Genomic DNA, 15682 nt, shown 5'->3' on the forward strand with positions numbered 1-15682 from the left:
CTGATGGTGATATTCACCGCTTTTGAGGTGGCCACGATCAACCTGTGAAAATCAGTACAACAAAGTTAAAGCCATGACATTTCCTGTTGCCACTAGGTGGCGCTGTCCGTATTTCCGACAATGGGCATATCAATCTGTTCAGGGCGGGTCTGACATCATGCCTGTAAAGTCTGGTACTGATCAGACTGGATTTCATTGAGTTATACTAATTTGTTTCTTCATGGCGTGACATCAAAGTTCGCCATGCTGCTGGGGTCACACCCTTTCGTGAAAAGTCACAGTTTTCACTGTAACCCAAGACCAACTCCTTAAGGCTTTCCTGGAGAAATTTGAGGCTGCAGATGTCACCCATCACAATACTGTACCCCAAAGTGTAAAACATGACATTTCCTGTTCCCACTAGGTGGCGCTGTCCTTGATGTCAAATATGGCAGTTGAAATATGTTCAGGGGTGGAGCCTTATCATATGTGTGCTCTTTGGTCCAGATCGGAACATGTATGACAGAATGAGAGGCAATAAGATTTTCATGGCGAGTCATCAAAATTCGCCATGGCGCCACGGCCTCATAGTATTGTGAAAACTCAAAAGCTCCGCAATTTAACATGGCACAAGGGTGTAGTTGACACTGTCCAAATTTGAAGCTTATAGGACCAAATCCCAAGGAGGAGTTCGTTAAAGTTCGAGGCATGGAAATGGCAAAATTAGAGCCAAAATGTCACCTTCTCTTCCAAATGGCGGACTTCCTGTTGGGTTTGCGTCGATGGGCCCACAGACTTTTTTGTTCGTCTTGGCATGATACACATGTGTGCCAAATTTCATACATGTAGCTCAAACGATGTGGTCGTAGGGCTGCATTTAACAAGGCATAGGTGGCGCTCTAGAGCCATTTCCTAGTGCTCATATGTAAAACCATTAAAATACAAAATTTTTCACCAGACCTGGCATGTGTGCAAAATTTCATGAGTTTTTGAGCATGTTTAGGCCCTCAAAAAGGCCCTTGTTTTGCCTGAATAATAATAATAATAATAAGAAACGGAGCAGATACAATAGGGCCTTCGCACTCTCAGTGCTCGGGCCCTAATTAAAGCTGCAAGCAGCGTTATGAGGGCCCTCGCACCCCCGGCGCGTCGAGCCACGCCCAACACCTAAAACCAGCACGTCCGATCGATGTCACATTGATGGAATTCATGCATTTAACCACCAGCTAACATTTCAACTCATTCATTCATGATTAGCTAGTCGTTCCACTAGGTGGCGCTCTAACCATTATGTACAAATGGCATAACAAACTTTTCCGAACTCGAGTCTCATCACACCTGAGACCTTTGGGTGAGATTGGACATTGTGTTTTTGAGTAACAGCAGATTACTGCGTTTTGGCGAGTGATTGAGAGTCTACGTGCCGCCATAACCACCCCGTTTCCCTGAACGTAAAAAGCTTCGCAATTTAACAACACAAAGGTCTTTGGATTCCACACACTGAAGAATAGTGCAATCTGATGAAATCCCTTGGAGGAGTTCGTCAAAGAACGGTGCCTGGAAAGAGGGGAAAATGTCACAAAAATTACACATTAATTTTAAAATGGCTGACTTCCTGTTGGATTTGGGATATTGCACCAAGAGACTTTTTTGTACATCTTGATATCTCCTATAAGCTTACCAGGTTTCAGAATCATACATAGAACACAGAGCAGGGGCTGTGGTTTTGAAATTTTGTAGGGGGCGCTGTGGAGCAATTTCGCGCTATTCAATGAAAATGATCACATGACAACAAAGCCTTCATCCATTTGGAGGTGTGTGCCAAATTTCAAGCCTCTATAAACTTGCCAAGACCCTCAAAAGCCACTTCATCTTTCATGTTGAACAGCGTTGCCACCAGGGTGCGCCGTTCAGTTTAAACTCACAATTTTTGCACTGAAGCATCATGAGGGACTGATGGTGATATTCACCGCTTTTGAGGTGGCCACTATGAACCTGTGAAAATCAGTACAACAAAGTGTAAGACATGACATGTCCTGTTGCCACTAGGTGGCGCTGTCCGTATTCCCGACAATGGGCACATCAATCTGTTCAGGGCGGGTCTGACATCATGCCTGTAAAGTCTGGTACTGATCAGACTGGATTTCATTGAGTTATACTAATTTGTTTCTTCATGGCGTGACATCAAAGTTCGCCATGCCGCTGGTGTCACACCCTTTTGCGAAAAGTCACAGTTTTCACTGTAACCCAAGACCAACTCCTTAAGGCTTTCCTGGAGAAATTTGAGGCTGCAGATGTCACCCATCACAATACTGTACCCCAAAGTGTAAAACATGACATTTCCTGTTCCCACTAGGTGGCGCTGTCCCTGATGTAAAATATGGCAGTTGAAATATGTTCAGGGGTGGAGCCTTATCATATGTGTTCACTTTGGTCAAGGTCAGAAAATCTATGACAGAATGAGAGGCAATAAGATTTTCATGGCGAGTCATCGAAATTCGCCATGGCGCCACGGCCTCATGGTATTGTGAAAACTCAAAAGCTCCGCAATTTAACATGGCATAAGGGTGTAGTTGGCACTGACCAAATATGAAGGTTATGAAATCAAACCCCAAAGAGGAGTTCGTCAAAGTTCGAGGCATGGAAATGGTAAAATCAGAGCCAAAATGTCACCTTCAATCCAAAATGGCGGACTTCCTGTTGGGTTTAGGACATTGCCATAATAGACTTTTTTGTTCGACTCTGAACATTATATAGGTGTACCGACTTTCAAACATGTAGGTCATACCCATACCGGGGGCTCGCGTTTTTCATTTTTCTAGGTGGCGCTACTGAGCTAATTTTCCCTGGCCATGTCTGAGAACATTAAAATACGTAAATTTTCACCAGACCTGACGCGTGTGCAAAATTTCATGAGTTTTCGAGCATGTTTAGGCCCTCAAACGGCCAATTCATTTGCCGAAATAATAATAATAATAATAATAATAATAATAATAATAATAATAATAATAAACAGAGCAATTACAATAGGGCCTTCGCACTGTCAGTGCTCGGGCCCTAATAAGAAACGGAGCAGATACAATAGGGCCTTCGCACTCTCAGTGCTCGGGCCCTAATTAAAGCTGCAAGCAGCGTTATGAGGGCCCTCGCACCCCCGGCGCGTCGAGCCACGCCCAACACCTAAAACCAGCACCTCCGATCTGATGTCACATTGATGGAATTCATTCATTTAACCACCAGCTAACATTTCAACTCATTCATTCATGATTAGTTAGTCGTTCCACTAGGTGGCGCTCTAACCATTATATACAAATGGCATAACAAACACTTCCGAGCTCGAGTCTCATCACACCTGAGACGTTTGGGAGAGATTGGACATTGTGTTTTTGAGTGACAGCAGATTACTGCTTTTTGGCGAGTGATTCAAACTCTAAGTGCCACCATAACCACCCCGTTTCACTGAACGTAAAAAGCTTCGCAATTTAACATCACAAAGGTCTTTAGATTCCACACACTGGAGATTGGTTCAATATGATGAAATCCCTTGGAGGAGTTCGTCAAAGAACGGTGCCTGGAAAGAGGGGAAAATGTTGCCAAAATTACACATTAATATTAAAATGGCTGACTTCCTGTTGGATTTGGGATATTGCACCAAGAGACTTTTTTGTACATCTTGATATCTCCTATAAGCTTACCAGGTTTCAGAATCATACATAGAACACAGAGCAGGGGCTGTGGTTTTGAAATTTTGTAGGGGGCGCTGTGGAGCAATTTCGCGCTATTCAATGAAAATGATCACATGCCAACAAAGCCTTCATCACATTGGAGGTGTGTGCCAAATTTCAAGCCTCTATAAACTTGCCAAGACCCTCAAAAGCCACTTCATCTTTCATGTTGAACAGCGTTGCCACCAGGGTGCGCCGTTCAGTTTAAACTCACAATTTTTGCACTGAAGCATCACGAGGGACTGATGGTGATATTCACCGCTTTTGAGGTGGCCAAGATGAACCTGTGAAAATCAGTACAACAAAATTAAAGCCATGAAATGTCCTGTTGCCACTAGGTGGCGCTGTCCGTATTTCCGACAATGGGCACATCAATCTGTTCAGGGCGGGTCTGACATCATCCCTGTAAAGCCTGGTACTGATCAGACTGGATTTCATTGAGTTATACTAATTTGTTTCTTCATGGCGTGACATCAAAGTTCGCCATGCTGCTGGGGTCACACCCTTTCGCGAAAACTCACAGTTTTCACTGTAACCCAAGACCAACTCCTTAAGGCTTTCCTGGAGAAATTTGAGGCTGCAGATGTCACCCATCACTATACTGTACCCCAAAGTGTAAACCATGACATTTCCTGTTCCCACTAGGTGGCGCTGGCCCTTATGTCAAATATGGCAGTTGAAATATGTTCAGGGGTGGAGCCTTATCATATGTGTTCACTTTGGTCAAGGTCAGAAAATGTATGACAGAATGAGAGGCAATAAGATTTTCATGGCGAGTCATCGAAATTCGCCATGGCGCCACGGCCTCATAGTATTGTGAAAACTCAAAAGCTCCGCAATTTAACATGGCACAAGGGTGTAGTTGACACTGACCAAATATGAAGGTTATGAAATCAAAACCCAAGGAGGAGTTCGTCAAAGTTCGAGGCATGGAAATGGTAAAATCAGAGCCAAAATGTCACCTTCAATCCAAAATGGCGGACTTCCTGTTGGGTTTAGGACATTGCCATAATAGACTTTTTTGTTCGTCTCTGAACATTATATAGGTGTACCGACTTTCAAACATGTAGGTCATACCCATACCGGGGGCTCGCGTTTTTCATTTTTCTAGGTGGCGCTACTGAGCTAATTTTCCCTGGCCATGTCTGAGAACATTAAAATACGTAAATTTTCACCAGACCTGACGCGTGTGCAAAATTTCATGAGTTTTCGAGCATGTTTAGGCCCTCAAACGGCCAATTCATTTGCCGAAATAATAATAATAATAATAATAATAATAATAATAATAATAAACAGAGCAATTACAATAGGGCCTTCGCACTGTCAGTGCTCGGGCCCTAATAATAATAATAATAATAATAATAATAAACAGAGCAATTACAATAGGGCCTTCGCACTGTCAGTGCTCGGGCCCTAATGATACCGATTTATTTATAAGTAGCATATTACAGCTTTTTTTTTAAATTGATAATGTTTCATTTTGTAGATCATTCATCATTGTCATGCTGAGACTAAATGTTTTGAATCTTTTTTTAAAATTTTGTTTAACTTACTTTTTTATTATCATTATTAAACATAAAGAGAACATGTCTGGACTTTTATTCATCAAACTGGTTTCAGTAAAAACGAGGAGTCACGTGCATGTCTGGTCTCGCCACTGTTTCTCAGTGTGAGCTCACTGGGTAAGTGGGTGGACCTGCAGTGAGTCTATTAGGGCAAAGTTTACCCTGTACACGGGTGCAGCAGCAGCAGAGATCCTGAATACTGTTTGAAGACCCGGAAAGCAAAGAGAACCGATCGAGAGATGGCTGATAAGAAAGCCATCCTGTTCAACTTCTGGGGAGTCGTCGTCTCTGCCAGATGTGCTGCCATTTTTAAAAAGTTGGAAGAGTTGCACAACCTACCGGGGTAAGAATTGACCGTTTTGTAACATCTCTGAACCGCACAGACGTGTCGTATGCTTTGTCTTTAGGTTTCACTATATTAACAAAAAACAAATAAACAAACAAAAGACTAATGAAATAAGTCTTTTGCTGTACACGTTTGTGATTGTTTATTCACAGTGTGAGTGAGTGCGGATATCAGATCTGCGCTTCAAGCTGGATAATTATTACGACAGTAAAGAAATATTTGACTAAACTGCTGGAAATGAGCAGGTGCACGTACTACATGGCAAAAAGTATGTGAACATACTTGGCAACTTTTTGTTAACAACAATGTTAATGTTAGACAAAAAAAGGAGTTGTGTCCATAACATTTTGAAATTATAGCAAGTATTAACAGATCCAGTCTGTTAAATTAACATCTCTGCCTTTTCGTTCCCGGTTGTAGAATGTGGTTTGTAAAGCTGATTGTATAACTTTTATTCTGACTTGCAAAAACGTATAACTTCCTCAAAGTCTTTGCTCTTTGCAGGCACTTCTAGCTGATTCTGTTTCATCTCAGACCTGATCTAAGAGTTCAGTAAACATTTGCCTGAGAGCTGAGTGTTATAGATAGAAACCACCAAGGCTCGCCCCTCTCAGTTTCTAATCACCGCATTAATCTGAGGTTTTGTGCTCTGTTTCTCAGAGGTTTTCTCTCCAGTTTGGAGTCCAAAGACGACGGCGCCCTGAGGCAGGCTGAGAGAGGAGCCATGACACTTACACAGGTGGGCGAAGACATTTACAGTTTCACTTCATGCCTTTTGTTGCTATTTCACTGATGTACAGCTGTGTGTCTGTGTGCAGATGATCCCAGCTTTGGAGGCCGAGTGTGTGCAGGAAGCCCGGGACAGGAGTGTGACTCTGCCGGCTGATTGGTCAGTTAAAGGCCTGCTAGACAAACTCACAGAGGCAATGATGGACGTCCAAGCAGCTGTGCTGAAGACAGCTGCTGGCCTGCGACGCAGCGGTACACACAACACTCTTTAAAGAAGCAAACTTACAGAGGAGTTGGAGCCAGAGGAGTCGAAAGAAAGCAGGTTTAAGCCACGTCCACATTGGCTTCCTCTGCATAAAGAAATAAGTAGAAAAAAATTCAGATCTGGTTGAAAAACCTTGTTTAATTTCTCTCACTGCAAAATATTTCTGTTCTGAATTCCTGTGTCCCTCATCTTTGAAGGAGACAGTCTACTTCACCTTTATTTCAGCACGATATCTGCGTAAAGTGAACATTGTCACTGTCACTGCTACCTGCTTGTTTAAATGCATTTTGGGAAAAAAGTAGGTCACTACCAATGATGTCTAATCTTTGCGTCAACCTCTGATCTAAAGGGTTACTGACAGCTGTGCTGGCCAATCACTGGGTAGATGACAGAGCGGCTGGAGATGGCACAGGTCGCCTTCTCTCTCTGCTGGGAGGCCATTTTGACCTGGTCCTCCAGTCCTGCCACTTGGGTCACAGGGTCCCTGAGCCCGCCATGTTCAGCTCTGCCCTGCAGCGCCTGGGGGTGACACCCAAACAGGTAGAGGGTTTCGCGATGTAGACAATAAATATGCAGCATCACTGAGATTAAATTCTTGTATATCAGATGTTATGAGTCATCTGTCTCTATTCAGGCGTTGTGGCTGGATGCTGATGTTGAGGGTGTAAAAGCCGCAGAAGGAGCAGGGATGAAGGCCGTCTTGGTGGAAAATCTGGATGCTGCTCTGGAGAAACTGTCTGAATTTACTGGCTTTCAGGTTTGTGTCACTCTATCTTCTCTGATGCAGTGGGTTTAAAGACCCTCACATTTAGATCTAACTACAACAAAGAAAATGATTACATTAATAACATTTGTATACGTTTGAATCTCCAGGCTGTTGGAACAGGGAGCCCCCCACCATCCTGCAGCCCTGATGAAGTGTCCCATGGCTACATCACCATAAAAGTATTAATATCTATCAGTGCCAGCAACCTGTTGAATTATGAAAACGCAACACAGAGCTGAAATGCTGCTGGCTGTCTTTTCCAGCCCGGTGTGAGGACTCATTATGTGGAAATGGGCTCCGGTCCACCGGTGCTACTGTGTCACGGTTTCCCGGAGAGCTGGTACTCCTGGAGGTACCAGGTAACCTGTTTCCATTGGATATGTTGGAACGCACGAAATAGTCACCTTCCAAAGTGTATTCAGAGGGTGTTTGAGATTAGATCCAGTTAGAGATACACTAAGAGTCAGAGATCCCTTTTTAGATTTATAAATTGTCTTGTTTTCCATTTAATTCAAGTCTTTGTTCTCATTTATTTAAGTTTGCAGTTATATTTACTTGTTGTTGTTGGTGCTTTGGTTTTTTTAATCCTGAAATAAAAGCCATGATCATTAAACAACCCTCTCACCCCTGTGCTAGATCCCAGCCTTGGCTGCAGCAGGATTCAGGGTTTTAGCTCTGGACATGAAAGGATATGGAGAGTCCACAGCGCCCCCTGGTAGGTTGAAATACTGAAAGACTGAAAATATAGACTGTACTTAAAAGATGTATGTAGCTTCCCAGTATAAATTCTTTATAATGAACAGCAGGGATATGTCACTTCCCCTTAATGCCCAGGATCAAAAGACCTAAAATGCTCAGCTTGAGGCTTAACTACCACACTTTTACCAGTGTGTGACATCAGAGAAGCTACAACCATCCTTTATATACAGTCTTTGTGTGGAGTCAGCTCAGTGTTGGTGTAATTCCTGCCGTATTGACTCTCACAGACATAGAGGAATATTCTCATGAGGAGCTTTGTAAGGTACACATTACAAAAATATTAAATCTACAGATTTAGTGTTGTTTTAAAATGTTTTTCTGAATCATATTTTTCTCTCTTTTTTCAGGAGTTAGTCGTATTTTTGGATAAAATGGTGAGTATCAACACTGTCATTGAATAGCATGATAACTTAAAGTTTACACAAAAGCTTATGGTCCCCTGTTCCAGTCCATACCACAGGTCACCCTGGTGGGTCACGACTGGGGCGGCTCCCTGGTGTGGGCCATGGCCCGCTTCTATCCCGAGAGAATCAGGTAAACACACACACAGACACACACAGTCCCCCAGAGCCTGTACAGTGAAGTTAAAGTGCTTTTCCATGTGCGTGAAGGGCTGTGGCATCGTTGAACACCCCAATGTTCAAGTTGAATCCTTTGGTTCCTGCTTTCGAGAGACTGAAGGCTATTCCAATATTCGACTATCAGGTCTACTTCCAAACACCAGTAAGTGTTTTATATATGTATATATATATATATATATATATATGTATATGTATATATATATATATATATATATATATATATATGTATATATATATACATATATATATATATATATATACATATATATATATATATATATATATATATATATATATATATATATATATATATATATATATATATATATATATTAATGTTAATGTTTGTTTCTGTCACAGAAAAACTGCAGCTTCATAAGCGGGGTTTGTGTTTCAGGGTGTGGCGGAGGCCGAGCTGGAGAAGGATTTGGAGAGGACGTTCAAGATTTTCTTTTCCAGCAGTAGTGAAGCGGTGCGTGGATCGAATGTACACACACACCCAGCATTGCAGTGTGCAGTTTCAGAGCTAAACAGGTGGAAAAATCACCCACACGTGATGAATGTTTTTCTCTGTACCACAGAAGGGTCGTCCACCTCTCAGCACCGCAGGAGTGTGCGCTCGAGGTGACGTTTCCTGCTGGTTATCAGTGTTTGCTGTGAATGCTGAAGATTTTTAAATCTTCATTCACAGATCTCATGCTGTGTGTGTGCGCTTTATCACAGGTGGCCTGTTTGTGGGTCTGCCGGAGCAGATTCCCAGGAGCTCCATGCTGACAGAAGCCGACCTGCAGTACTACGTCAGCCAGTACAAAGAAAGAGGCTTCAGGTTGCAGATTTTCCAGCTTCCTGTAGATTGTGTTTCTGTGTGCTCGCCAACAAATAATATTTAAATTCAAATTCAAATTCAAATTCAAATTCAAATTTTATTTGTCACGTACACAGTCATACACAGTACGATATGTAGTGAAATGCTTGGACAACTGCTCGTGACCTAAAGAAAACAAAAAAGGAAAAGGCTATGAATGAGATAGGAAATAAATATGAAAAATTAAAAAGGGTAAATTTAACTAAGAAGGAATAAAATATAAATTAAGGTTAAAAATGAAATAACTGTACAACACAAATTAGAATGAAGGGTAAATTTAACTGGGAAGAATAAGATAAAATATATAAATTAAAGTTGAAAATAAAATAACTGTACAACAAAATACACAATATAGAACTATATAAGAATGTATGAAGAAATCTAAATATAAATAAATATATACACAATAACAGCAGCTGTACAAGTATTAACCGGAAATGAAGAATATAGTGACCAGTGTTGTGCAAAAACAAAGTCCAGAATGTCCAGTGTGTGTAAGAACCATATGTGTGGGTCAGTACTGTGTGGTGGTGTGATTGAGAGACCGTATCGCCTGCGGGAAGAAGCTCCTCCTCAGTCTCTCTGTGTTGGTCTTCAGGGAGCGGAATCGCTTTCCTGACCTCAGCAGAGAGAACAGTCTGTTGTTGGGATGGCTGAGGTCCTTCACGATCTTCCTGGCCTTGGTCCAGCACCGCCTGCTGTAGATTGAGTGCAGGTCAGGGAGCTCGGAGCGGATGGTGCGCTCAGCTGACCGCACAACCCTCTGTAGAGCTCGTCTGTCCTGCATGGTGCTGTTTCCGAACCAGGTTAAGATGTTTCCCGTCAGGATGCTCTCTATGGTGCACGAGTAAAAGTTCCTGAGCACCTTGGAGGGCAGTTGGAAGTCTCTCAAGCGTCTGAGGTGGTAGAGACGCTGTCGGGCCTTTTTCACCACGGTGTTGATGTGACAGGACCATGACAGGTCCTGCGTGATGTGAACTCCGAGGTATTTGAAGCTGTCCACTCTCTCCACTGGGCACTCGTTGATGACGGGGGTCTGGTAGTTCCTCTCCTGCTTAGTGCTGAAGTCCACTATCAGCTCCTTTGTCTTACTGACGTTTAGAAGGAGGTTGTTCCTCTGGCACCAGTTCTCCAGATTCCTAATCTCCTTCAGGTAGGCCGTCTCGTTGTTATCAGAGATCAGGCCCACCACGACGGTGTCGTCAGCAAACTTGATGATGGTGGTGGAGCTGGTAGTGGCCACACAGTCATATGTGTACAAAGAGTACAGCAGGGGGCTCAGAACACACCCCTGGGGGGCTCCAGTGCTGAGAGTGGTGGAGGCTGAGACATGTCCGCCCATCCTTACTGCCTGTGGTCTGCCAGTTAGGAAGTTGGAGATCCACTGACACATAGATGAGCTGAGTCCCAGATGCTCCAGCTTGGTGGTGAGTGTGGAGGGAATTATGGTGTTAAATGCAGAGCTGTAGTCTATGAAGAGCATTTATGTTTATTACATGAAAGCATCCACTGTGATGGGTGATTCTTACACAGCTTTTTGTTAAAATTAGCATTTTAATTACATCCTGCAGTTCCTGCTTTTATGTTTGTGGCACTAAAATGAGTATTTTGCAAATTGTAGACTGCTGAAGAGGTGAAGAAATTTGATGTCATAAGCAAATATTCCTGAACAGTCAGTTAAATTATCCAGTTCTGTGGAGAATCACTGAGTAACCTTTGGGCTTTATTTTACAGGGGGCCCTTGAACTGGTATCGAAATAGTGATGCAAACTGGAAGTGGATGTGTTCCCGGCCCTTTGAGAAGGTTTGGTGCAGTGTCACAAACGTAATACAGGCTGTAAATTAAAGCTGTAACTATTGAAGAAAATGCAGAATTGCTTTAAACCTGCATTCTTCCTAATGACCAGCAGGAGGCACCTCTGGAATCATAATCATAATCATAATCAGATCAGAATCAGAATACTTTATTGATATAATGAAGGATAAATCAGACTTGTTGACTTGGCAGTCACATTTTGTTATCAAGCTTTCTGATTCACAGTCAGATGTTTGCGTGTTTTAGCTGCTAATGCCAACAATGATGCTGACGGCGGGTAAAGACCCCGTACTGCTGCCGTCCTTTACCAAGGGCATGGAGGACTCGGTAAGAAACAAAAGCATTGACACAGTCATATGAGCAATCAATGGTTATTGGAAGTTAATCTGATATTTGTTATTTATTAACTGAAGATGCCAAACCTGACCAGGGGACACATCGAAGAGTGTGGACACTGGACACAGATGGAAAAGCCGGCAGAGACCAACAAAATCCTGATATCCTGGCTTAAAGAGGCGCACAAGAAGACTGAAGGTGGTACTGTGGCTCCCAAACTGTGAGGAAGGAAGGAAGGAAGGAAGGAAGGAAGGAAGGAAGGAAGGAAGGAAGGAAGGAAGAATTCTAACAAGATTTTCAATGTGGCACATAAAAGTTTATTTAAAACAATTTAGACACTCACAGGCAGTTTTAACAGTGAATGAGCCTCCCATGAAAAATGTATTCAGACAGAAACTGATGTGCAACCAACAGGGAGGAAAATGTTCTGCTAAAACAGGGAAAAACTGTACTACAAGTAACAAAAATAAGAAATATCACAGTTCAAGATAAAGATTATATTTTAACAAAATGTATAAAATCTCATCATTTTAATGAAACAGCATGAACATTTTCTCTTTATTTTGGAGAACGAAAGTGCCATTATTAAACACTTCTAAGGTCATCTTAACATCCTAATGTATCTGTTTTATGGTTGTTGTTTTTTTTGCTTTGTTTTCAGTTTGATAATTGCTTTTTTTTTTCTTGCACAAGTACTTCTTTTTTTTCCTGTAAATGAAATTGAGAGTTTAAAAATCAGTGCATATACATGAACACATTTAACAAATAATATAATATTAGTAAAAAAAATTACAAATACAAATAATGATAATTATTCAGAAAATCAAGAACAAAACTAATGGGTGGGGGGAGGGGTTTAGAAAGGAAATGAATGAGGGACATAAGGATAATGGAAAGGAGGTGAATAAGGAAGTAAGGAGGTAATATGAAGGAAAGGGAGGAATTAAGGGATGGGATAAATGAAGAAATGATGGCAGGAAGGAAGGGGTAGGGGAAGAATAAGGAAACAGGAAGGAAGAAATGTAAAGAAATAGAAGTGAGGATATGATAACAAGGAAAGGTGGTGGGAAAGTAAGTAAATAAGAAGGGAAGGAATGATGACAGAAAAAAGGGAGAATGCGAGAAATAAGGAGAAGTAGAATGGAAGAAAGGGTGACACAAGATAGAGAAGGGGGGGAGGTGTAAAAAGGGACTAAGGTAAGGGTAGGAACTGAGGAGAAGGATTCTTTTTAAACTTCCTCCAAACTTCATGCAGCTGATTCAGAGAAGAACAGCACCCCCTGGTGGTGAAGATGAGCGCACACCTGGTTTACAGCTGTTTCTCCTTGAACAGTTTCTTCCAGGCTGGCATGATATACTCGTAGATCTCATCAATCTGCAGCACGCACACACAAACACACCAGCTTTAAGCATGCTTCACAGCAAATAAACAGAAGGTGGCGCTCTTCCCTTGGCTCACCTGTTCAGACTTCTTCACTCCGTATCTAAAAAGTGTCGCCTGATGTTCGCTGTTGTGAAACAGGATGTCAAAGGTCACCTCGCGGCCCATCATGTCCTCGATGGCGGGCTTCACCACACCGTGGAAGTCCCGCGGAGGGTGCGTGTCATCCAGCATGTTGTTGACCTGTTTTAAAACACACTTGAAGTCGCTGTCTTTGACAAACTCATCATGTATGTTCAAACCACTCATGCTACCTTGTATTTCTTCCCCAAAAGCTCCAGAGGGTCCAGTTTGACCTCTGACCTGAGAGCTCGGCCGTACAGCAGCAGTTTGGTGTCTGAATCTGACAGACAAAGACAAGAAATCAAATTATTTTAAGAGGCAGATTTCCAGAGGAAGGTTCAAGAAAAATAAAGTTTATCTGTCATATTATGATCTTTGTTACATGAGCTGATAGGAAACCTTTTTTTTCTGTGTTATATAGAAAACTAAGCAGATTCTTGTAGGTGTACATGTCGTCCATCTCTTCTCAGTAGATATCATCACATACAAAGCATAAATCCTGCGTTCTCACATCATGTCCATCTTTCAAAGATGAAAAATTTCTTATAGACAGTTTTACATTTTTGCAGAATTTGAGACTAACATAATAACCTCTTGCTGATTTTCATTGTTTAACACTCTTTTCTATAAAATAATTGTATTTCTTTTAACCAAAATTCAAGAAATTATTCCTGCTCTGGCAGACTTTTTTCACTTGTCTGTGGAGAAGTAAAACCTTAAAAAGTGTCACCAACCTCGACACGTTAGGTGAGCGACGTATGGAACTCCGTCCCTTTCTCCATAGTACACTCCGAAATGAGAGAAGTATTTGTTCCTGGGATACTCCACAATGTCCCCCGGGAACAACTTTGGGTGGGAATTTTTCTTTATAAAAATAAAAAACAAACAGAAGAAGAAAAAAAGAGAGAAAGTGGTAAAAATCATAAAGTTACCACAAACAATCGCCCTGTGGTTCTGCTTAACTCGACTCTGGATGAGGCCGAATCAAACTCACTTCAAAAATAGTCCTCGTCTCCACAGGCAAGGACTAAACTTCTATCATCTAAAATATAAACAGACACTGGCAAAAGCGCAATCTTCATCACTGGATCTGCACTGCTTTTTTGGCTTTGTCAGTATTCAGTCAGTTGTGCCGGAAAGGGGATTTTTTTTCTTTTAAACCACAAGAAAACCTGAAGCGAGTACAGGCGGCGAAACCACAAGCACTTGTGTGCTATATTACCGTCGAGCAAGTATACTTCTTCTGCCTTTGTTACTATTCATCTTAAATATCTATACTTCTCAGGTATGAAAAACTGAGAGCAAATTTTATGATGTTAATGCTTAACCAAACCATCAGGTCTGCAGCTAGAGGTGTTAGTATGAATCCAACCATAGTGTGTAAATAAAAGCTGGATATAACCACTTTGAAACCGCTCATCAGAATGTGAAGCCTCAAGTTGAGCATTTTGGTTCTCACCATCTTAAAGTTAGAAGTTTCAGAATTAGAGCTGGCTGAGAAATGCTCATAGGATACTGACATGTCAACCACTAGATAGTCTTGCCTTTTTTACCCTAGTAAGGCCAAAATAAACATTAACCCTCAGGTGAGAGTCTTCTTCAGGAGAGAGATGAATATGTTCAAGAACCTGAAAGAAGTCAATCTGCCTTTGACTTAAGCATTTTAGATGTAGGTAACTTGCACTGTAGCCTGCGCTGGAACCTATTGTCCACCTCCCTACAAATGTAACTAAGAATCACCATCAACACAGGTCATACTGGTATACATGTTGGTAACGGCCATCCGAATTAGACTATGCTGTAAATTCTACGTAGATTTCACAGCAAAAACATTGATAAATATAACAAACCAAAAGACTGCCGGCATTTAAAAAGAATGTGGGTTTATGATTGTTAGTAGGAAAGAAAGTTAACTAGCCAACTCGTGGTCCAACATCTGGAGGCTAACATGGGAACAGTGGGGGAGATACTTGATGTTAAATTGCACTAAGAACAAAGTCCTTCTGAAGCAGGGATGAGGGTCATTAGTCTGTCTCCTTTATTCCAGGCATTTGGTCATATAATACACTCTGAAAATATAGCTCTCAATCAAAAACCAGACATTCATCAAACTCCTAATAGTTCATCCCACAGGGACTATGAATATAAAAGAGGAAGAAGGCAGAAAAAGAAAGGCTTCCAGCTGCTCCCTTAATAACATGGGCTCACCATGGCAGGTAGCTCCACAGATTCTTATGCCAGATGCCCATCCTGACGGACCATCAAAGGGTTTTGTGTCTCCTCCTGGAATCTAAGCAAGGATCTCTCGCTTGTTAGTCTAATGTGTAGATGACTAAACTTTGAAACCTCTACAGGGACTATGAATATAATATGTTCCAAACTTCAAGGTAGACCATCCAGAACCTGGAATGAATTCATCTGTGATTCAACCATTTAAGCTAAAGAT

At 41.8% G+C, this 15682-nt stretch overlaps 2 protein-coding genes across 2 annotated transcripts in view; one reads left to right on the top strand and one right to left on the bottom strand.

Moving 5' to 3' along the window:
- Positions 1–5366: 5366 nt before the first annotated feature.
- On the top strand, positions 5367–12342 carry ephx2 (epoxide hydrolase 2, cytoplasmic). The gene is made up of 18 exons (XM_085448274.1): positions 5367–5612; positions 6276–6354; positions 6434–6596; positions 6959–7149; positions 7244–7366; positions 7483–7554; positions 7639–7734; positions 8012–8090; positions 8362–8396; positions 8482–8508; positions 8583–8668; positions 8746–8857; positions 9113–9187; positions 9297–9339; positions 9439–9541; positions 11315–11384; positions 11643–11723; positions 11810–12342. Exons 1-18 carry the CDS (start codon positions 5509–5511, stop codon positions 11954–11956), a joined length of 1686 nt encoding a protein of 561 aa, XP_085304400.1. The 5' UTR covers positions 5367–5508; the 3' UTR covers positions 11957–12342.
- Positions 12326–15682, bottom strand: part of plaat1l (phospholipase A and acyltransferase 1-like) — a 4236-nt gene continuing 879 nt past the window's right edge. Inside the window, exons 2-5 of the mRNA XM_085448275.1 lie at positions 13971–14100; positions 13428–13516; positions 13192–13356; positions 12326–13107 (exon numbers count right to left, since the gene is read on the bottom strand). Of these exons, the coding sequence (XP_085304401.1) occupies positions 13042–13107; positions 13192–13356; positions 13428–13516; positions 13971–14100 (450 nt within the window). The 3' untranslated portion in view covers positions 12326–13041. The remainder of the gene's footprint in view (positions 13108–13191; positions 13357–13427; positions 13517–13970; positions 14101–15682) is intronic.

This window comes from Copadichromis virginalis, linkage group LG23, assembly GCF_057382275.1.
Source record: "Copadichromis virginalis isolate Kocher_CV1m ecotype Utaka linkage group LG23, C_Virginalis_male_GT1.1, whole genome shotgun sequence".
Taxonomy (NCBI): domain Eukaryota; kingdom Metazoa; phylum Chordata; class Actinopteri; order Cichliformes; family Cichlidae; genus Copadichromis; species Copadichromis virginalis.

What these genes read in the sequence shown, in the direction of transcription:
- ephx2 (XM_085448274.1), top strand. Translation starts at nt 5,509, where the DNA reads ATGGCTGATAAGAAAGCCATCCTGTTCAACTTCTGGGGAGTCGTCGTC. An exon ending in GAGTTGCACAACCTACCGGG is followed by an intron (nt 5,613 to 6,275) that starts GTAAGAATTGAC and finishes TCTGTTTCTCAG; the next exon opens with AGGTTTTCTCTCCAGTTTGG. An exon ending in AGGTCTACTTCCAAACACCA is followed by an intron (nt 8,858 to 9,112) that starts GTAAGTGTTTTA and finishes TTTGTGTTTCAG; the next exon opens with GGTGTGGCGGAGGCCGAGCT.